Source organism: Talpa occidentalis, unplaced genomic scaffold, assembly GCF_014898055.3.
Source record: "Talpa occidentalis isolate TD23 unplaced genomic scaffold, MPIMG_talOcc4v2.1 talOcc4.17, whole genome shotgun sequence".
Lineage (NCBI taxonomy): Eukaryota > Metazoa > Chordata > Mammalia > Eulipotyphla > Talpidae > Talpa > Talpa occidentalis.
In genome coordinates this window covers 23,369,896-23,391,780 of record NW_023601754.1, presented here as the reverse complement: position 1 = coordinate 23,391,780, position 21,885 = coordinate 23,369,896, and the positions used below count along the sequence as shown (strand labels likewise).

General features: G+C 40.2%; 1 protein-coding gene across 3 annotated transcripts in view; it reads right to left on the bottom strand.

The window, feature by feature from the left end:
- The window catches only part of NETO2 (neuropilin and tolloid like 2), a 55,351-nt gene extending 34,452 nt beyond the window's left edge, over positions 1-20,899 (bottom strand). The window contains exons 1-6 of one of the 3 annotated variants that reach the window (XM_037516324.1): positions 20,838-20,899; positions 12,388-12,444; positions 9,086-9,226; positions 8,277-8,525; positions 3,009-3,053; positions 2,798-2,925 (exon numbers count right to left, since the gene is read on the bottom strand). In XM_037516324.1, coding sequence (XP_037372221.1) covers positions 2,798-2,925; positions 3,009-3,053; positions 8,277-8,525; positions 9,086-9,226; positions 12,388-12,444; positions 20,838-20,871 — 654 coding nt within the window. In that variant the 5' untranslated portion in view covers positions 20,872-20,899. The remainder of the gene's footprint in view (positions 1-2,797; positions 2,926-3,008; positions 3,054-8,276; positions 8,526-9,085; positions 9,227-12,387; positions 12,445-20,837) is intronic. The other 2 variants (XM_037516325.1, XM_037516326.1) reach the window with 2 other exon arrangements.
- Between the last annotated feature and the right edge of the window lie 986 nt (positions 20,900-21,885).

Sequence of the window (21,885 nt, the reverse complement as noted above, 5' to 3'; positions counted from 1 at the left end):
CATGCGGGTTAGGTTTCAACTAGTTCATTCAATCCCTGGACTATAGCATTGGTCTAATCAGAGTTGAAAAATAAGGACTTTAACTTTGCCTTCTCTGTTTACTAGGTTATAGCCCCTTCATCTTTAAAATGTTGGAAGTCTTGAGAAAGAACAGATAAAGTTTGTTTTTTTTGCTTTTGACTAGATTTCTATAGGGGTATGTTAAAAACATGACTGAATTTTTTGTTGCAGACCAGTTATTGTAGTTCACAGTGAAAAGCTTGGTTCTTCATAAATTGTCCTTTCCACTTAGGCAATTCCCCTATAGTAGAAGAATGGTCTAAGAACAATCCTTGGCATTTCTCGATGATTAGGCCAGAAGGAAGTAGGATGTCAGACACCCTTTTTTACTCTGGAGTATGGATTAGTTTTTATAAATGTGTCATACATCATGCTTGCAGAGAATGTATGTTCTCTGGATTTTGGGAGGAAGGTACCATGTCCCATTAGGCATACTGTTAAATGTCCTGAGCCTTACTAATTTTTTTATGCTTATTAATGACTGACGTGAAAAAAATTGCCCATTTTAATGGTGGATTTGTCTATTACCCCTGGCAATTTTCAATTTATGCTTTGTTCATTTTGAAGCCATGTTAATACATAAATTTAAAATTATTATATCTTCCTTGTATGAATCAGTGTCCTGATTTCTACTTTAACAACTATATCAGCTCTCTTTGGGTATTTGTCTAACATATCCTATTTTTATAGTTTCAAAATTTCCTGTACTTATCTTGAAACAGGATATTTGGATTTTAGCTATAGCAGTTGGTCCAATAATTATTTTTGCCACAAAATTCAATTTTACCTCAGTCTGGAAGGACAGTTTAGTAGCATATGGAATTCTGGAATCTTAGATTGCCAGTTGTTTTCCTGAGCACTCTGAAGACAGTAGTACATTGTCTTTGTGTTTCCACTGGGTGGTCAGAAAAGTCATGACACATTTTTTGCTTGAAAACCAGAAAAATAAGTCATGACTTTTCAATCTGCTATTGATGCTGCTGATGTCACTCCTTCATAGGGAATCTCTTTTCTCTCTAGTGGTTTGAAAGATTTTTCTCACTGTCTATGGTGCCCAGTGGGTATGAGCTTAAAAACATTTTATTTCTTGTCCTGGGAGTTACTGTGTGTCACCTTTTGGTCAACTCTTGAAAATTTTCTTAATAAATGCCACTCCTCAGAACTACATTCTGGGTAATTTCAACAGACCTTTCAATAGGCATAAATTTTACTTGTATTAAGTTCTATTTGATTATTTTTCAAGTGTACCTAGTTATCTTTTTCTCATCTTTTTGATTCCTCCTTGTGGGATATTTAAAACATGCAAATTCTTGAGGATCTAAAAAACCTGCTGCTGTTTATGTCTATTACTCTTGCTTGTGACTGGCTGTATACTGGCCTGTTTTCCAGTTTTGGTTATGAGCTTGCCTTTAGCAGCATTTTACCTAAGGTAATCCTGTAGCCTCCATGGTTATTTTGCATTTACTTTTTCCAGGCGCCTCAAAGATTTTATGAATCCAGAACCTTTTTGCTAATTTGGGAGCTTAGTGATTTCTGGATTGAGTAGGAAATAAAAATTCAAATCCCAAACTCTAATAAAAACAGGCTTCTAAGTATAAAGTTTTAGAGGAGACACCATCTATACCTATACCCCAACACCAAGCCTAGAAAGAGAGGTTGCTTTGTTACCAACCTGCTGTAGTGGAAGATTCTTTCTAACCTATCATTTCATGGCAATCAACTCCCTCTGAGGTTGTGGCTTTGTGTGAGTGATTTGACAAAGGTCACATGGACCTCAGGCCTTTTCTCTTCCCTCCCTGTCCCAGCGTGACCAGTAATACCAAGCTCCCAGCACGTCTCTCCCTGAATAGTCAGAGGCTACTGAATAGTCGGAGGCTACTGAGACCAGCAAAGGATATTTGTACCATCAATTTCAGTTTATCGCTCTGGTTTACAGTTGTCTCTCTTCATTTCTGTAGTCCATGAATTACCTTCTATTTAGGAGCTTATGCATAATTTTAAGAGGGTATTTTATATATTTTATCCAGTGTCTCCAGGTGTTTTGTGACAGATAGGTTTTCAGGTTATCTAATCATTCATATGATCATAACTATAAATTTTTCTAATGCTTTAAGGGTTTGTTCTCCTGCCCTCATTTATGTCCATACACACTAAATATAATTTTAATTGTGTTGATATTCCTCTAAGTAGAAATATAAAAACAAGAGGCAAAAGTAGTTAGCAACCAATCTCAATATGCCAGAGTTATTAAAAACATCCCTCCCTGGATTATTTTCCAATAAAAGCTGCATATGATCAGCATGGTAACCACACAGGTCTAAGAACAATGTATTTGTGTTTTGGTTCTTACAAAGCTATGACTAACTCTAATACCTTTGCAGGATACTTTAACCTTCTGTGAACTGTTTTCCTTGTCATAAAAAGTTTTTAATGAATCATTGATCATACTGACCAATACTTAACACTCTCCATTGCGAATGTCAAAATTTTAAGAATCTAAACATTCTTAAAATGAGAATCTTACGTACGTGTGGAATTCTTAAAATATATATTCTATTTTATTTAAGTACACAATGCTGAGATCTTAGGAGGTGCCTATAATGTGACTGAAACAACTGTTTAAAATAGTTATAATATTAGTTTATACAATAGTAAACATATGTATATATCAAAGTGATACATTATACAAATCATGTCTTAGTATGTGTTGCTCTGAAGTGACTCTACACAAGAGTACCTTAGCTTTTGGCGTAGCTTTAATGGTCCATATACAATCAACGGCTTGGCCTGGTTTCGTTTTCTCTTCTTGTTCTACCTGACTAGAACGTACTATTCCATCAGCTCCTGAGAGTTCAAACTGGCAATCTAGAAAGAATAGATGGATGAAGTTCAAAGGAAAATAAGACTGATCCAAAATTCCATGAGGAAAAAGAGGTAATATACTAAACCTGGGATGGGATTTAAAATACCTCCTAAGTAAGTAAAGTCTGGATCTGTAACAGAAAAAAGAAAATCATTGCATAGAAATATATTACAGAAACTCTAAGGTTTGATATCCTAAGTTATGTCTAAAGCTACATTTAACATTAATAACAAATCAACAAAGCTTTAATTGGTATAGACTACTGGTCTACACTGGTTATTTATAGGCATATTCAGTACTCACTCATAGGATCAACATTTAAAAAATGATGTTTATACTTCTGAATTCACCATGAAAACTGTGCTACCACAAAACTCATAACTCTGTCAAGAACAGTATCTAATGCAATGACAAATGAATGAATAAACAAAATGTGGTACATACAATATCATGGAATATTATTCATTCTTAAAAGGGAATGAGATTCTGACAACATGGATGAACCTTGAGACATTATCATAAGTGAAATAAGCAAGACACAAGGGAAAAATATTGAGTGGTTTGGCTTACTGAGGTGCCTAGAGAAATCCAATTCATAGAGAAATTAAATACCAGGAGCTGGTGAGAGAGGGGCTAGGGAGCTCATATTTAACAGGTACAAAGTTTCAGCTTGAGTTGACAAAAAAGTTGTGGAAATGGAAGAAATGATGGCTGCACAACACTGAATGTACTTAATTTCAGTGACTTGCATACTTCAAAACAGTTAAAATGGTAAATTTTATGCTATGTATAATTTATCATGCACTTACAGAAAGTAGTGACTAGTGAGTTTTTTTATCTTTTTTCTTATTAAGAGAGACAGATAACTAATACGTGGGATTTTCTGGCCTGTGAAGTAATTTGTAGAAGATTAAGAACCAACAATTTATGTCAAATAACTGATTTAATTAAGTTGTTCAGATAATTTATTCTGAACGAAATCAATTAGCCGAAGGAATTGATACTTTAGTATCAAAAAGACATGTTACAAAATCTTATATATCAAGAAGATCTTTGCACATAATCTTAAGACTATCTCAAAGAACAGACATTCAAAATAATGCTTGTAATGATTTGAATGTTTCAAGTATTAAAACAACAAAATCAGGCAGCATTATATGAAAAAATTTTTTATTTGGAAAAAGTAGCTGTTTCTTTTTTTATGTATCTATGTGAGTAACTTTTTATGGCTTACAGTTAAAATATAGAGAAATTAAAATACGTAGGATTCCTAGACTGTATTACCTTATATTTGCATTTTATAGTACTTTAAGAGTTTTTACATACATTATGTTTAAAATCATGCTAATGACAAAGTCATCATCAGGAGGATAATGTAATACTCTGTTTTATAGATGAAGAAGCTGATTAAGAGAGAGAATATGATTTTCTTAGCTCATAGAATGAATGGCAAAGCCAGGACTATTTCTGTTTTCTCTATAGCTTTTCTTGCTCTACCTTGTTATCTTTATAATGTGGGCAAGGATTCCATAATTTTATCACTAAAGGAAAAATAAACATGTCAAAATAAATAGGAAAGGCATAATTGGATATATCATGGCCCTGTCTACTTATTTAAAGACCTACTTATAACAATGATGAAAAATCAGTGAATTTCTCAAGGCTACTGATAATATTTGATGAAGTACAGGTTTTTTTTTGAGTTTCAGATATTTATTAATCAGTGTGAACCTCAACGTAATATTTTAGCATGATTTCATTCATTGAAAGGGAACTATTTTCTGGTTAAGTTGAAAATTGTGCCAATGGCTTCTGCAATACCTTCATTTTAAGCAGCTTTATAGTGAAAGACTTCAGTTAGAAATCTTGCCCCTCTTCTGCAGTTTGCTGTCATCTACATTCACTGCGCAGAGCGTGTATTGACCATTAACACCCAGTTTAGTCCAAGGTTCTAGATTGTTCTTTCTGTCCCAGGTGACATCTAGATTGAACAAAGCCAGCTCCAATAAATGCGAAGAGGGGATCAAGCTGGTTGCTCCTTGGTCTGGCTGAGGGTCTGGTGGAGCTTGGTTATGGGAGAGACCTCAGGCCAGGAAGGAGAGAAAAAATCTGCAAGATCTGGGACCAAGTCTTTTTCAAGGCAGAGGCTCTGAATAGATTGCTACTTCCTGGAAATAACTAGGATGATTCTGGAAATTTTGACTGATAATGACAATATCCTAGAATTCTTGCTAACATAGGAAGAAATGGATTAATTTACCAAATAGCTGAGGTGTTATTACCCCTTTTAGCAAGGTTAGTTTATTAAGTTAAAAAGTCTCAAAGATGTGTTTTAAATTAAGCTAAAAATCCCCTGCGAAAAATTCGTTCAGTATGTAATTTGATAACCATTCCTAAAATATTGAAATTAAAGACAACAATTTTAATAAAAATTGAGCATCATTATATACAATAAATTATATATTGAAATAGGTTTTGCAGGCTAATTAAAAGACTGAGACATTTTAGGCTAGCAATTTTTCATTCTGGCAGCTTAGTATATATAGTCTCTATTTGAACTTTTCAAAACAAGATTCTGTTTTAGACATCTGCTTACACTTTTTTAAAAATTACTTTTATTGTAGTAAAATAATATTTAGCCTTTTAGCCATATTTAAGTGTGCAATTAACTGGCATTAAAATGCATTCACAATATTGTGGAATCATCACCACCATCTATTTAAGCAAAAATTAAAAGGATAAAATTTTAATATGGTGCAGCAATTGGGCTCCTTTATATTTGCCCTAATGAGTTAAAAACTTGCCCATACAAAAATTTGCATGTGAATGTTTATAAGTAGGCTTATTCACGATTGCTAAAACTTGGAACCTTAAACCTTAGTTTATTACTAAGTGAAAGAAGCCAATTTGAAAAGGCTACCCACTATGTGATTCCAACTTCATGATATTCTGGAAAGAGCAAGACTGAAGACAATAAAAAGCTTAGTGGTTGCCAGGGATTTGAGGTGGGAGGGATGACTAGGTAGAGGCACAGAGGATTTTTAGGGCAGTGGAAATAATCTGAATTGACACTATAGTGGTGGAGACATCATTTTGCATTTGTCCAAACACAGAATGAATAACACAAAAGAATGAGTCCTACTGTAACTATGGACTCTGGAAGACAGCCATGTGTCAATGAGGGCTCATTGATTGTAATGAATATGCTATCCTGGTGCAGAATGTCTATGTTTGTGGGGGCAGAGGGAAGGGTCAGTGGCAAAGGTAATTCCTTTTGCTCAGTTTTGCTGTGAACTTAAACCTGTTCTAAAAAATAAAATCTCTAAGTTTTGCTTTTTGAAAATGTTATTCTTCTGACATTGAGAAGATAAATACTGAAGTAACCATAAAAAATTCCCTGAACAGGGCCTCCCCGGTAGCACAGTGGTTGAGCGCTGGGTTGCGAAGCTGCCCGCGGCCTCTGTGGCGCTGGTTCGATCCCCGGCTGCTCCCCAGCCACTGGAGGAGGGCCCCACATGGCGTGCAGACCCCTCCTGCCGCCCGCTGCTCCCATCAGCAGTGTCCTTCGGTCCTTCTGCCTGCTCTGCTCCCCGCTCTGGTGAATTCTCTCACCCTCCTGCGCTTCTGACTGTACCCAGTGCATGTATAAACAAGCAAACAAATAAATAAATAAAACATGCCTCTAAAAAAAAAAAAAAAAAAAAAAATTTAAAAAAAAAAAAATTCCCTGAACAGGTTTACTTATAGGAAAAAAAAGTAGACTAAGTTGTTTAGATAAAAAAGCAGGTAGTACAGGGCCTCCCCTGGTGTCGCAGCGGTTGAGCACTGGGCTGCGAAGCTGCCCGCAGCCTCTGTAGCGCCGGTTCGATCCCCAGCCACAGGCGAGGGTCCCACATGGTGTGCAGACCTCTCCTGCTGTGCCTGCTGCTCCCCTCAGCAGTGTATTTCATCACTCTGCCTGCTCTGTTCCCCGCTCTGGCTCTGGTGAATTCTCTCACCCTCTTGCGCTTCTGACTGTACCCAGTGCTTGTATAAATAAATAAATAATAAATAAATAAATAAATAAATACATAAAAATTAAAAGGAAAAAAGCAGGTAGTACAGTTGCATGGACAGCAGGAGCTCGGTTGCGTGACACAAACAAAGAAAATACAGAAAACATCTGAAGGCATACACACCAGATTGTTCACTCTGGCTTTTTTATATACAGATTGGTAAGATTATGAATATTTTCTTTTCACTTGGATATAATTTAACTTCTTTAAATTAAGAAATTCCTTGCATGCAAAAATAAATAAAGCAAAAAGAATGTATAATTGTTATACTGTCACTTCTTCATTTTGTGACTTTGTAAGCTCTTTGAAGAGCAGCAATTTGTGTTACTTTGTGTTTCCCGTAGGAGCTATGTAGACTATCCATTCTCACTTACCATGGGGTAGGTAAAATAGGTAAAATAGACTGAATAGGGCTCCCTGTCACCCCTATCCAAAATGTCTATACCCTAATTCTCAGCTTATGTATTTTACCTTACATGGCAAAAATAAAGAGCGATTGTTACAAGGCAAAGTAAGAGATAAATCAAGGACTGATGAGAAGAGAAGGTGGTGTGAAGATGGAGACAGAGCTGGAGTGAGGTGGTGACAACCCAGGAATACTTGAGCAAGAGCAGAAGTTAAAAGAGGCGGGAATGGATTCTTCCCTTGACTTCCTAGATGGAATGTGGCCCACTGGATTTTGGACCTTTGGCCTCTAGTACTTTAATTCAAGAGAATGTTTCTGTCATTTTCAGCTGCCAATGTGTGGTGTTTAGTCATGGCAACCTCAGGAGAGTAGCCCAGAGGTATTCCCGTTTTACTAACAGCAACTCACAATTCTGTACTGTTTTTTTACAGCTTGGTGGCTGAGAAAGGATTCAAACCCAGATCTTTTGCCTCCAGTGTAGAACAGTAGTCTTCCTATTGCTCATTATATTCTAGAGATTATTTAGTTAAATGAGCAGTTAATTTAATAAGTCTAATGGAAAAATCTGCCAATATAACGTTGGCTGTGATGATGAAATTAAGACAATTTTATGAATTTTTAAAAACAGATTCATTTTGGTGTTTCTGGCCTTCATATATACTCTAAAACATAAATATATCTAAGAAAAAATGTGATACCATCTATTATACGTTCTAAAATTTAAATAATAAAGTTCTGCTTCCACATTTATTTATTCATGGGATGATTTCCCTGCACCTTACCAATTTCCTTAATGCCTTGATTTGCTTAACTCAACAAAATTTTCTCTTTTTTAAACTTAAGATTCTAAGGCCAGAATAAGAACTAACCACTGAAAAGAAAACTTCGTTACCTGGAATAAATGAGTATTTTGCTCGAAATCCCAGTCCTTCAAGTTCTTCATCAGAACTAAACTTAATCCACATGAATCTTCCTGTTGATCTAATTAATGGAGGGCTTTTCACGCCACAGTACCGATCTATAAGTGGAGAGAAACCAAATGGCCCATCTCGAACTTCCAAGTGATCAAACCGACATTCAAATGATGGTTCTATGTAATAATGTTCATCAAAGGTCAACTCTATTCTTTGACGAGGAGCAGCTGGGAAATAAGAATAAGCAAATCAGGACACTATGAACAAGAAAAAAAATATAAATATGCTGCCAGTAAATGAGAAAAGTAAAACAAGTGCTCTGCTTTGTAGATGAGGATCATAAGAAGAATAGTTTTATGTAGTTAAAAATAAATGTTTTATTTTATGTCAGTGACAATACTACTCTGTAGAACTATCATAATCTTTCCATTTGGCACGTGCTATTTATTAAGTTAAATGTACTTAACTGTTAGAATTAAAGGGTCCCAAGGCTAATGCCTAGTTCAGCAGATACAATGCACCGCAGTGAAAAGCCTAATAAGAGATGCCAGGAAGTTTCTTATTGCATCTAGTGGGATTATACTTTAGGAAATTTAAAATTCTTGTAAACATTTAGCTATCATTTTGTGAATATGTTCCGTATTCAGAAATATGTATAACTACTAGACTTTAATTTAAATACATGCTTTGTTCAAACTGGTTTAAGCAGGGTATTTTCAATGAGTGTATTTAGTCTTACAATAAAGTAAAATTTCATCCAATAGAAAGACACAAATGAGTCAAATACCTTCCAAAATGTAGATACACTCCTTGTTTGGTGGATATGAATCAGGATAATTTGGTGAAGCAAAATGACCTCCATTGCTGGTTCGAACCCAAATGCCACACTGGGTTGTAGGAATGTGTTTGATTCCAATATTCTGTCCATCTTAGGGATACACAACATTTAAAATGTTAATTATAGTAAAAAAGAATAGCATTCTCTTTTCCCCAAAACTTACCCAAATAATTGCCCATTCTATGTTGTGTATATAAGTATATGTATAAACATATATGAATACATACATATACATGATTTTGTGAGAACCACTTCTACAATAAAGTGAATATGGAAATGAAAGTAAAGATTGCAATGCTGTGCTTACTGGAAGAACTTGCTGCTAGAGGACAAGTGAACCACACAAGAGAGTAGGAAGTAAAATGTTTAAGTTGTACAAGGGCAAAATCATGAAGGAGAATATGTAAATCAGAAAACACTATAAAATTCAGTTCTGACATAAAGAATCCCAGGAGTTTATCTCTGATGTGGTACACCTATGTTTAATTCAATACAGCAGTCAAATAAAATTCAAAGATTACAAAGGGGTTTTCATTAAAGATTATTTATTGAACATAAGTATTTAGTTCTGTTCCCTGCTCAAATGTCACATAACAACAGTAAATCACTTCTTTTAGGGCTTAAGCTCTAAGTACTATGAGGGAGATACAATAGTAACAATTAGCATTCTAGGTTTTTCTGAAAGCCCAGGTGATGGTGGTGGTGTTTAATGCAGTTAGAAGTCTATCGGTTAAAAGTCTATTTAGAATCTATTTGGTTTTGGGCCTCCCTGGTGGCGCAGGGGTTGAAGACAGCACCATCAAGCTATTGCCAGCCACTGCAGCACGAGTTAAATCACTGGCCAGGGAGAAACCCACATGGCACAGCAGACCTCTCCTGCCTCGCCCACTGCTCCCCTCAGCAGTATGTTTCAGTAGATCTGCCTGTTCTGCTCCCCACTCTGTCTCTGGTGAATCCTCTCCCCCCCGCACTGCTGGTCTGTACCCCAGTTCTTGTATGCATAAATAAATAAATCTTTAAAAAAAAAAAAGAATCCATTTGGTTTCCAATATTTTCTCCTGCTCCACAAATCCAGGTAGCTGCTGTCCGATCACCAATCAGAAAGCTGGAGATTATTTCTTTGAAGAAAACAGACAGACTTAGTGGAGCAGGGGATACCAGGCCCAGACTGGGAGTTAAAAATCCCAGCCTGAGAACAGGGAGGTGAGGTGAATGTATACTGAGCGACAGCCCCAGTCTCCTTCCCTACTGCCCTGCCCAAAAGCCTCTAGGTCAAATGGGAGAGCTTCGAGACAGGAAACGGAAAGCTTCTTGTCTAGGGAATTTCAATCACCCCAGAGAAAAAGACCCAACAAAGCCAATTTAGGGGCTCCCCAAAGCTGGACCACTCACCAGCAAGGGCCTCAGTAAACTAGAAATGCCTACACTTGCACCGTGACCAGACGTTCTCACACATATAAGCAGACACCTGGGGATCACCAGGCATTTGAGGAAAGCCTCTAACACAAAACAGAGCAACAGAAAACAACAAGCAACCATGACGAAACAGATTATATAAGAAAAATATTTTAAAAAGACAACACGAAATGCCACCATTATCTGATCTCCTCTGAGAAAAAGAACATTTGTAAAACAAGCACAAAGGGACTCGAGCAAAAGAATATTCAGAAACCAAAGACAGTTTCTAAAAACAGAAGAAAAGAAACAATTGGTAGAAAGTTCAGAGTGAACCATGGCTGGGCACCAAGCGGCTGCGGCCCCATCAGCCTGTAAGGCCACCCTAGGGGTGTCATCTGCTTCTGGTGCCGTCTGCTCTGCGGTCCACTCGGCCACACAGAGCTGAGGACTCACTCAGAAACCATAAGGTCTGGGAAATCTTAAATATTTATTCTTAGGCCCTTTACAGAAAAAGTTTTCCAATTACTGTTTTCGAGGATACAATTAAAGAAGTCCCAATAGAGACAAAGGAGAAAGAAAACAGTAAAAGGAGAAAGAGATGGAAAATAGAAAGACTGACAGTAATAATTATAATAGGAATTCCTTTAAGACATAACAAAGAAAATGGAGAAAAGGAATTAAAAAAAAGACTAATCAGACAAGAAAAAAAGGGAAAGAAAAATCTCTGAAACTGACAGAATTTTTGTATTGAAAAGTTCACGGAGCACCTTAATATAAATCCTGAATACTGATGTCAGCAGAATGATGATGGAGCTATAATGAGGTGGGAGGGCAGATGGAAAGTAGGACATATACAGTTGGGGATGGAGGGTAAGTGCACGAAAGAGTTAAACTCTTGTCTGCCATGGTGGGAAATCATATCTAATACCTAAAGCTGAAATAATTAAGTAACAGTGTAATATGTTAGAGATATAAAAGGGAAAATACCAAAACAATCTGCTAAATCAGTGATTATCTCCATGGAGCAGAAAGTGGAGCAGGTAAGATGGGGGATTGATTTTTCCTAATTAACTTTCATAATGCTTTGATTTTTATAATGTGTAATTTTGATGAAAAATTTAAAAATCAGATTATATAGGAAATGTATAAAGTCTGACATGAAAATCTGGTTCAAAAATCACACTAGCTAATCTCCTTTCAAAAGGAGGACAACAGAACAGATCCAAAAGGCTGTGGACAAGTTGTTGATAGAAGTATTTCACTTGCCCACCTTGGAAAATGAGATTTTTATTTTTCCTTAGTGATAAGGCAGAATCTCATTTAATTTTTGGACATAATCCATAGTGTGCTAGGAGATATTAGTGATGACAACTTTTAAAATTTCTCAGGGCAAGACTATGACAATTTAGTCTAGTTAACTATAGCTGTATCCAGTTAAATTGAGGCTGAAAGGCTGACAGAAAGCCTTAGGTCACTGGAATACCCCAGAGGGATTAGAGAAACAGTATTCAAAGTTGTAATCCTGGGGCCTCCCCAGTGGTGCAGCGGTTGAGTGCTGGGCTGCGAAGCTGCCCACAGCCTCTGCAGCGCCGGCCACCGGCAAGGGTCCCACATGGTGCGCAGACCTCTCCTGCCGCGCCCGCTGCTCCCCTCAGCAGTGTATTTCGTCAGTCTGCCTGTTCTGCTCCCCACTCTGGCTGTGGTGAATTCTCTCACCCTCCCACACTTCTGATTGTACCCAGTGCTTATATAAATAAATAAATAAATCTTAAAAAAAAAAAAGTTGCAATCCTTTCACATAAACTACCCCACTATTCTGAACACACAGTAAGTGACCATTGTAAGTAACTTACCTTGGGTCTTTTGGGCCACAGCAATCCCTTCTACTACAAGTATTGTGATTAGCAACACTAGAGAAATAACAGAAGAGAGAAGTTAAATTGAATCTATGTTACATTTTACGAAGTTTACTAGGAAAATCAGATGACAAAAAGTTTAACAAAAATCACTATTTGTTACTAACATTCAGTCTCAAGATTTTTAAGGTTTAAATGTTATGTTCTCATTTACTGTTTGACACAAACAACCTGAGCAAAAACATAATTAACATTGTATTTCCTTATATAAGCACTCAGTACACAGTATTCAAAGCATTTTTCAGTTTATGATGGATTAAAAAACACACTGTTTTGGGAAACAAACTTTGCTAACCCTAATTATTCCTGTATTTACTGTACTCTACCTCAAAGTGTTTACTTGTGACCAGCTCCACAATGTATATGCCAGGAACATCCATAGTGGAACACCCATAATAAAGAATTCACAATAAAGAACATTCATAATAAAAACAGAAGTAAGGAGGCAGCAGTCTCCTAGAAATCAACTCGGGACATTTTACTTGTACTATGCAGCGTGTCCTGTGTTAGAACAAATATGTTAGCATATCTAAAAAAATGAAGCTTTTATTCTGAGTTGACATTTCTGAGCCCTACTCAACAACATATTGAATTGTGTTGTGTATGTGTTTTGAAGATTCCTTTAAAGATTTTCTTTTTATGAATGGTGCACTGGCATCTTTCACTTCCCTTTTCAATGGAAATTGCAGTACCAGCCTGCTCCAAACTCTTGTGTGAGCTGGAGTTTTATTTATTCATTCACTCAATAAGCATTTACATAGTACCTACTGGAGAGTAGACATGGAGAATACACAGATGTGGGGAGAGAAAGTATAGAGTCTGGACTTTAAGAGTTAGATGGATCTAGGCTGGGATTTCATGTACACATGTATAGCTTACTTTACTTATTTATTATATGGGGAGTTATACTAATATAAGTGACCTCATGCGACTGTTGTGAAGTTAAATGAGCTGATGCACATGGCACTTTTTAGGAGCTAGGCATCCTGTTAAATAAATGGCAGTTATCAGGACTAACTGCCATCTTTATGAAGTTAATCTACTGTTAAAGACAATCTATAATACAAGGTGAAGACAATCTATAATACACTCTATAACACAGAGGTTATAAAAAAGCATAAGGAAAACAGTTAATATATGACTTCAGAAGGTATATTCTGGTTCGCTCTTTTAGGATTTCAGCTCAGGAAAGAGAAAGAAATATCATAGACAAAAACCATGGAAAGATGAGCACATATCTATTGGCGGTGTCAGTGAACTCTGAATAAAACAGGTTTTACTGGGGAACAGCATGTTTAACATGTGGAGGGCAACAGTGGCAGATCAGGCTACAAACAGTAAGATTAGATCTGACTGCAGAAAGTCTGGGTTGCCATGCTAAAGAGTTTGGGCTTTTGGCTATAATGAGAAGCCACTGTAGGTGTTTAAATTAGGTAGTGACATTATCACATCTGTGTTTCAGACCAGTAATCCCCATGGTTTAGAAAGGGAGAAGGTCATTTAGAAAGCAGAAATGATAAGGTCTTTGAAGCAGAACAGTGGTAGTGGAAATGGAATGGAGGAGAGATTTATAACACGATTCAGATGTACAGTCAACTGCAACAGGTAACATACAGGATGTTAGGGATGAGGGAGGTGGAGGCTTCTGCAGAGGATACCAATTATGTGACTGGCAGATGGTCATTCCACTGCTCGCCTAATAGCATGTTCTCTGTATTCACCACCTGCTGTCACCAGTGTGTAAAGGTAGTTCTTGCTATTGAGTTGTGCACGCTTTAGAATCTAAGCATTTGACGCTTCATCTTTGGTTTTTGGTCTCCTTGCTGACCATTCTCGCCTCTGTCTTCTCTCAACATTGATTTCCTTTCTTGGTGCTAGTAATGTTGCAGATCTCATGTTATGATGGAACAATCCTTCCTTCAAACTTTCCCCTTCTTTGTGCTGGATCAGAGGTAGACATACTACTTTTTAAAAACAGAAGACTTCTGGGCCAATAGAAAACTCAGGGTAATATTAAATATCTCAGAATGCAGCGAATAATACTTCCATTTATATCAATTTATCTTTTAGAGGGCACTATTTCCCAAGGCATTATATTCAGACTATACGCAACTGATAGAAATGCTTGGCATATCCTTCCTGAATCATAGCATAACAGTTTAGCAGTTTTCATATTTATAATTCACAGTAGATAAGTAACAGTATACAAGTAACACAGATTCAGGCAGACAGGGTAACTAAGACATCACCAAACTGAAACCAGGAAGGCAACAGTGAAACAATGGCAATTGTGCCAGGAAAATTATATGATAAAATGACCAACAAAATTTGGCTGTGTAAAAATAACTGCTACATGAAATGTGTACAGAACACACATCCAAGATAATCATATAAAAACAAAATTATAAAACTAAATGAACCCATTATATTCTTTTCTACTTTATTTAGAGGGCTGCTCACAATTTTCTTTCTTTCCAAATGTTAAAAATTATTCACAACTCAATTAACCACATGAGCTGTAGTACTGAATATAAAAATGATGTATAAAAGAATAGGGCAAATCTGCACTGCAATTAGGGAAATATTTAGTGATAGTTTTTGGTGATGCAGTTTTAACTAGCAATCAATCCAAATTTTATAGGTAATAAATTTATGTCATGATAAAATAGTTTCCTCTGAGTTGTGTAATAGGATCTTATAAATTGTGTTATAATCAGACTGAGATACTGAAGCAATCCAAACCCCACTAGAGACACACGCTGGAGTTATCTAGCACATGACAAAGTGGTACTGTGGGCTCTGGGCTTTGTCTAGCCCCAGTCTATGTGCCACTCACCCTTCCCTTCTCTTACTGAAAGAATCAATAATTTCTCAAATCCAGAAATGCCTCATGCTCTAAATCCAAAGAAAATATACCCAGGAAGGTACTAATTCTTTAAGGTAGAAATTCATGTCAAAATAAAAATTCTAAGCTCCATAACTATACAGTTTGGTTATGCAGAGAACAACCTGCGACTTGATGCTTCTTGAAAAAGGTAGTGCCCACCACTGGCGTCCTGACTTTGGATCCTGGAGTTTAGTCTAAGCCTTGAAATAACCTACATACAAACCTGACTTTAATGACAAAGGCACATAATATTCAAGGTATAAAATACAAATCCTCAAGCCACTCCTTTCAGTTTACCTCCTGTGACCCTGAATCACTGTCATATTAGCTGTACGCAGAGAGTCTCATTCCCAGGCCTTTTACTTTAAAGGTCCTACTTTCCATGGCAAAAATCAAGGTCACTCTCTGAACAGAGGCTATGCTAGTCAATGCAATTAATACTGGAATGAAGACAAAACTCCTATTTATAGATAATGTTGTTTAAAATCCGTAAGTCCAAAGAGAATCACTTGGAAAATTATTAGACCTATTATCGCCACCATTAGAGTTGGCAAGAATGAAGAAATGGCACAGGCGTTCCTCCTTCTTTTAAAAACACTTGTCCAGTATCTACAATGATCTCAAAATAAAAACTTTAAAGAAGGAAAAAGAACCATCACCTCCCAAAGTTGCACACAAATGTAACTGACTGACCAGACTTACATTTAGTCACATGGCCACACGTAAACCTAAAGAAAACTGGAAAACTTACTCTTTATTTTGGGTGATTGTGAGCTTAGCTAAAATTCAGAGAATTACTGAAGGGTAAACATGGATACTGGGAAACAACTGACTGTTTCTGCCACAGTCTCCTGTAGTCTATTCTGTACAAAGCAGCCAGTGATCCTCTCAATACAGAAATCAGATTACATAACAATCTTTCAAAAAATCTTCCAACAGAGACCCATTACATTTAGACTAAATGCATAATCCTCACTCTGACTTCAGAGGCCTGTGTGAGCTGGCACCCAATCTTCTGATTGCAATCAATGGCTACCCAGGTCTCCTTCCCATTACTCCAACACACTAAGCTAATTTTGACCTTAGGGACTAGTTACACCTCCTGCTCGGAATCTCTCTGCATGACTGGTTTCTTCCTGTCATTCAGACCTTGTAAGGCCTCCCTGACTTATGAGGAAATGTACATTTCCCCTGTCATCCTGTTTTATGATATATACAATACATTAATTGTTAAATTACTTGCTATTATCTTATTATCTATCTCATTGTCCCTTGCTTAGTATTTCTCCCTAGAAAGAGGGGTCTGATTCACTGATGTGTTTAGTGCTGAGCGGATTATTACAGCAGCACTCAATAAAAAAAAAAGCATGATCCTGAGAATATCTTTATAACTACAACAGAGTGAGAGAGCTCTGCACTAACAAATTAACAAACATACATCATGGTCAACAGAATCCACAGAGTATCCATGTATTTTCCATATGAGCATAAATCAGGGGATGAGAATTGATTTTTCTTTCTTTTCAGGCACTAAGTCATTATTATTTTTCTCAAGGTGGCTCAATTTACCTTTGCTAGTAATTAAACGTACCTCTTTCTATGCCTCCCTTTTTAAGCATCTTAGCGGAAAACATAAAGTTTGTTAACAGCCATGAGATGCCAGACCATCACAACCACCTAACTGGTCTGTCCTGCTTGCTGTTCTTCTATAATGAAAACGGAATGGCAATTCATTAGAGTACCCAAGGTGTGAGTAAGTTGCTTTCCATAAGCTGTGTTCCCAAGAACATTTCACATTTAATCAAACTCAATTCTACTTATTAGATAAGAAAGAAGATGGCTCTTGGTGAACTCAGGGATTACTCCAGTCTGCATATGCTAATCACACTGCCAATCACTTTTACAAGAAAAAGTCACTGCAGCAGAAGCACTTTCTCTTTCCTCCAGAATGTGACAACCTCCTTGTTAGCCAGATGCTCCTGAGATGGCAGTTTTGTATGCTCTAATTATACAGTAGTCTTCCTTAGACACCCACAGCAAATACCATTAAATTGTAACATGACCAGGTCAAATTTTTAAAGTGTATTTGATATCTTCTCACCCACTAGTGCACAATTTAAACCAACATGTTTAAATGTCATTTTGACTAGAAAGAATTGAACTTTCAGATCAGTACACCCTGTAATTCTGCCAGCATTATAACAAATATGTTTGTTACAAAGTGTCAGTTTTTCAGCAATCACTTTGATTAGTAATTAAGAGGGTGAGGCCCTCACCAATTAGAGCAACCTTTCTCTTATCTGTTGTTTTGCTGTTTTTAAGTACTCGCTCACAAAGGTTCCTTTGAGGGAGTTCCACAGTGAAGGAAAGTTTGGAAAACACTGGATAAAATCACCTCTTTGGATTCTCCCTTCTAACTCAAAGATTGTAAGTGCCTTAGGGGACACAATGATGATTCTGCAGAAGCATAAATTTAAAAGTGATAGGAGATTGTGTTGAATGGTAGTAATCAAAGCAGAACCTGGATTGTTTTAAAAATTTTAGATATGAACTAAAACTGGACTGCAAGAGGTTTTGATTTGAACTTGCACATGTGTGTTTATGCAGGAAAAACTGTTTTTCTTAAAAGGTGAGTTTGGTTATAAATTGTACACACATTAGATTTTAGCTGAGGATTCACTATAATATAGTCATTTAATGAAACTTTGCAACTGCTAGTATTAAAACATTTTCTCCATCTCCTGGGAGAAAAACCAAAAACTTCACTTCTTTAACAAGGTTCAAAACTTCACTATTTAGAAGGCTAGGTTTTTAGAACCTAGCCCTTTCTGTATAGTTTCCTTTCTTGCATGAAGCTTAAGTATGAAGAACAGGAGTTAATATTTGTCACAGTCTCAGACATAATTTTCCTAATACAGTGCCAAGGGATATTTGTGCACTGTTATATCATAAATTTAATCACAGTTTATATAACTTTAAATGTAACTGAGTCTAGTAGGAGTCTCCTGAATCAACTGTGCAGAATGACTCACCCATACACTACTTTCATGTGGCTATGAGGCTCGCTTAACTTTGGCAGAAGGTAAATCAAATTTATCGAAACCTGAAGTGATCAGAAATAGTTGAAAGTGACCTGTTTAGTTTTAATAACATGTGAAACGTTTTAAAAGCCTAGTAGTTATCCCTTTGTTCTCACTGCTGAAAATAAAACATAAAGATTCAATGGCATCTTACAGTAAAATCACTTTCTACTTAAAATCTTACTTGCTCATTAAGCTGATTTGTTTTAGTAGAAACTGACCATAATGTTCCAAACAAAGCTTTTGGTAGGTAAAATCTATAATTATGCTAATGTTAAATAACTGCTCCTGATAAGAACCCCTTATGCATTGAAGCAATTCACTTTACAGGACACTTGAGGGATCCTTTTTCATGCCTTGGTGCACACAGTGAATGGCAGCACTGGGGAAGGTCAATTAGTTTTTAAAAGGTAACTTTTTAAAACATAAAAATACAATTTTTGTGTATAGATTAACACATTTGGGCAAACAAACAAAAAAAAAAACAGTGATACAACTGGGTGTGCACTGAAATGGAAGTCTTCCCTTAACCGCTGTCTCCCCAAATTCCCTTCTCAGAATTAAGTTTTATTAATATCTTCAATCATCCCAGACCAATTCCCTGTATTTACAAGCACAGAGAAACTTTGGAAGCCTTAACATAACTTGCTTTCTCTCCAATAATCCTACCACAGAGATTTTTAGCCTGAGCTTTAAAAACATCTCCAGCATGTAAAAACAATGCAGGGTGGGTAATATTTAAAGAAAAAAAAAAAAGCCAAATCCCACATTGTTTTCATGGTAGCTCCACCATCACCACAGAACCCTCGTTGAAAGAGACAACGAAAGGAATGCTTCCCTCGGCGCCCAGAGAGGGCAGTGTGTACCCACGCAAGGCAGCAGAAAGGCTGCGATGCCTTCACCGTGCCAGGAGGACCAGGGAGCCTGTCCTATTCAGCTCAGTTTCCTCAAGTTCTGCAGGTAAAGCTGTGCACCAGAGCTCGGAGATTTCTCCCCAGGGCGGCTCTCAGAAGGGCTGTCATAATTATGTTGCTAACCCTTACCGCGTTCAGAACTAGGAAAAAAATCTGGGTAAGAGGCACCATCAGAAATCCTGTGATATGCGTTATTTTCGAGGAGTAAAACAAAAATCTTAATTTCCAGGGAACGACAATAAATAAATCAGGAGCTACAGCCGGGGAAAAACCGTGGCATTAATTTCAGAGTTTTAAATTTCCATACAATGAATCATTAGGAATTTATGGGGTAACCGGAATAATCACCAGCTAAAAAGTCTTAGGTGCCCTAAGTACAAAAACGTCTATTTTAAGTATGCAGTTGGATAGTGAAGCGTTTTAAATTAAATGGCTGAAATCTCAATTATGAATTTAGTAGCTAATGCGTGCGATCAAGACTAAAAGCAAAATTACACTGACTTTTCTAATAAAACCAGTTTGAAAAGTGTTAATATGGAGTGGGGGAGAAACACTTGCCACTCTCCAGATATTAAGATACGATGATAAGCTTCTAGTTGACACCCTGAATCCAACCTTATTCCTTCCCCAATATTAAAAAAAAAAATACTAGTTCATAAGGCCACATATCTAGTTATTCAGTTTTCAATGTAAAGCACTAGGGGAAGGAGAAACCCTTCACGAGGCGTTAGTAGTGCTGTTTTCCTCCGAGGATTGAGAAGGGCTTTCTTCCACCCGAATTTCAGGAGCAACTTTGTATCACGATGTTGATGATCTGTGTCGAGCAATTTTGATCTAAAATAGCACATCCTGGAAAATGCAAAGCGGCTGCAGCCTCTTCAGAGCTTTGTGCACCTGCCACCGCGACTGTTCATTCCCGGTGCAAGAATCGAGAAGAAGGCGCCCCCGGCTCCGGGTCTGAGGTCCCGGGAAGCGGCGGGCCGGGCCGGACCGGACCGGACCGGGCCGGGCCGAGCCGGGTGGCGGCGCCCGCAGTGGTGCCGCAGCCTCGGCGTCCGCAGCAGGTGGGACCCGGCCGCGCGGACAGGCCGTTCTGGCCGCCCCGCGGGGCTCTTGGAAACGCGCCCCGCGACGCCGCGGCCGGGGCTCCTCGGGCGGGCGCGCCGCCACTTTCCGGAGCCCACGCCGGAGCCCGGCCTCCGCCGCGCGCCCCGGGGCCGCACAACTTTGCGAAGCGCTGCGCGGAGGCTCGGGGAGAGGCGCGAGGGCGCAGCCACCCGACCCCGCGGGCCGCCCGCCGCCGCCCGCCGCCGTGCCCGGAGCCGCCCGCGCGCCAGGGCCGGGAGCAGCGCGCGGGGCGCGAGGGGGACCCGGCGGCGCGCGAGCCCCGCAGCCCGCCCGCTCCAGACAAAGAGCGCGTCGGGGCCCGGCGCCGGGCAGGGGCGCGAAGCCGCGCGCCTCGACCCGCAGGGGGCGCCGTCCGCGGCCGCAGCCCTGGGCGCTTACCTTTGAGGACCGAGCCGAGCTGCGCCAGGGCCATGTTCCCGGCCGCCCCGAGCCTCGCCCGGGCCGAGGCGGCGCGGCGCAGGGGCAGCGGCGGAGCGCGGCGCTCAGGACCCGGCGCGGCGGCCGCCCCGCTCCGGCCCCATCGCCGGCGGGGCTGGGCTCGGCTCCCGCGGCGCGCCCGGCCCCCGACGGGCGCCGCCTCCGGGCCCGCGGCGCCCCGTCCCCGCGACCGCCCGGGAGCCCGGGGGCGCTGGCGCCAGCGACGGCAGCTGCGCGGGCCCCGCTGAAGTGGCGGGCGCGGGAGCCCCGGCTCATTTAAGCAGCGAGCGCGAGCGCCGCGTGCCGGCCGCGCCGCCCGCGCGCAGGTGCCCGCCCCCGTCCCCGGCCCCGGCCCCGTCCCCGCCCGCGGCCCCCTCCCGCCCCGCCAATCGCCGGGCGAGCCTGCCCGCGGCCTCGCGCCCTGGGGGGGCGCTGCTCGGCGGGCGGCCGGGGGCCGGGGCGGGGCGAGCGGGGGCCGGGGCGCGCCGAGAGGCCGGCGCTTCGCAGTCCCCGCGGGGCGCCCGGGCTCTCCGCCCCGGCCCTCGAGCCCCCGCGCCCGGGGAGGGGCCGCGCCGCCGCCCACCCTGCTCCGCCGCGCGCCCCGGGGGCGCATCTCCGCGCTCGCGGACCGGAGGGCTCCGGCCCCCGCCTCCCTGGATCTCCATTCAAGGTCGAAACTCTGCCCGGCTCAGCCCGGTCCCAGGACCTGCCTCGGGCAGCGGAGCGCGGGCCGGGAGGGGGCCCAGAGGCGGGGGCCTGAGGTCCCCCGGGTGGGTTGACCTGACACCCGTCACGGGGGCCAGCGTTTAGTGGCCGCCTGCGGGGTTGCCGGGCGCACACCTCGTGCGGGAGGTGCTGGAGGGCATGGGGAAGGCCGGGCCAGAAAGGTTGGGTGGTTTGCTCAGAGCCACACAGCAGGTGAGGGACGCAGGGACGCTGCCTTCTTGAGCACCTGCGCCGTGTTGGTGGGATCCACTGAAACAAATCTGCGTTTGCAAATTGCTGCATA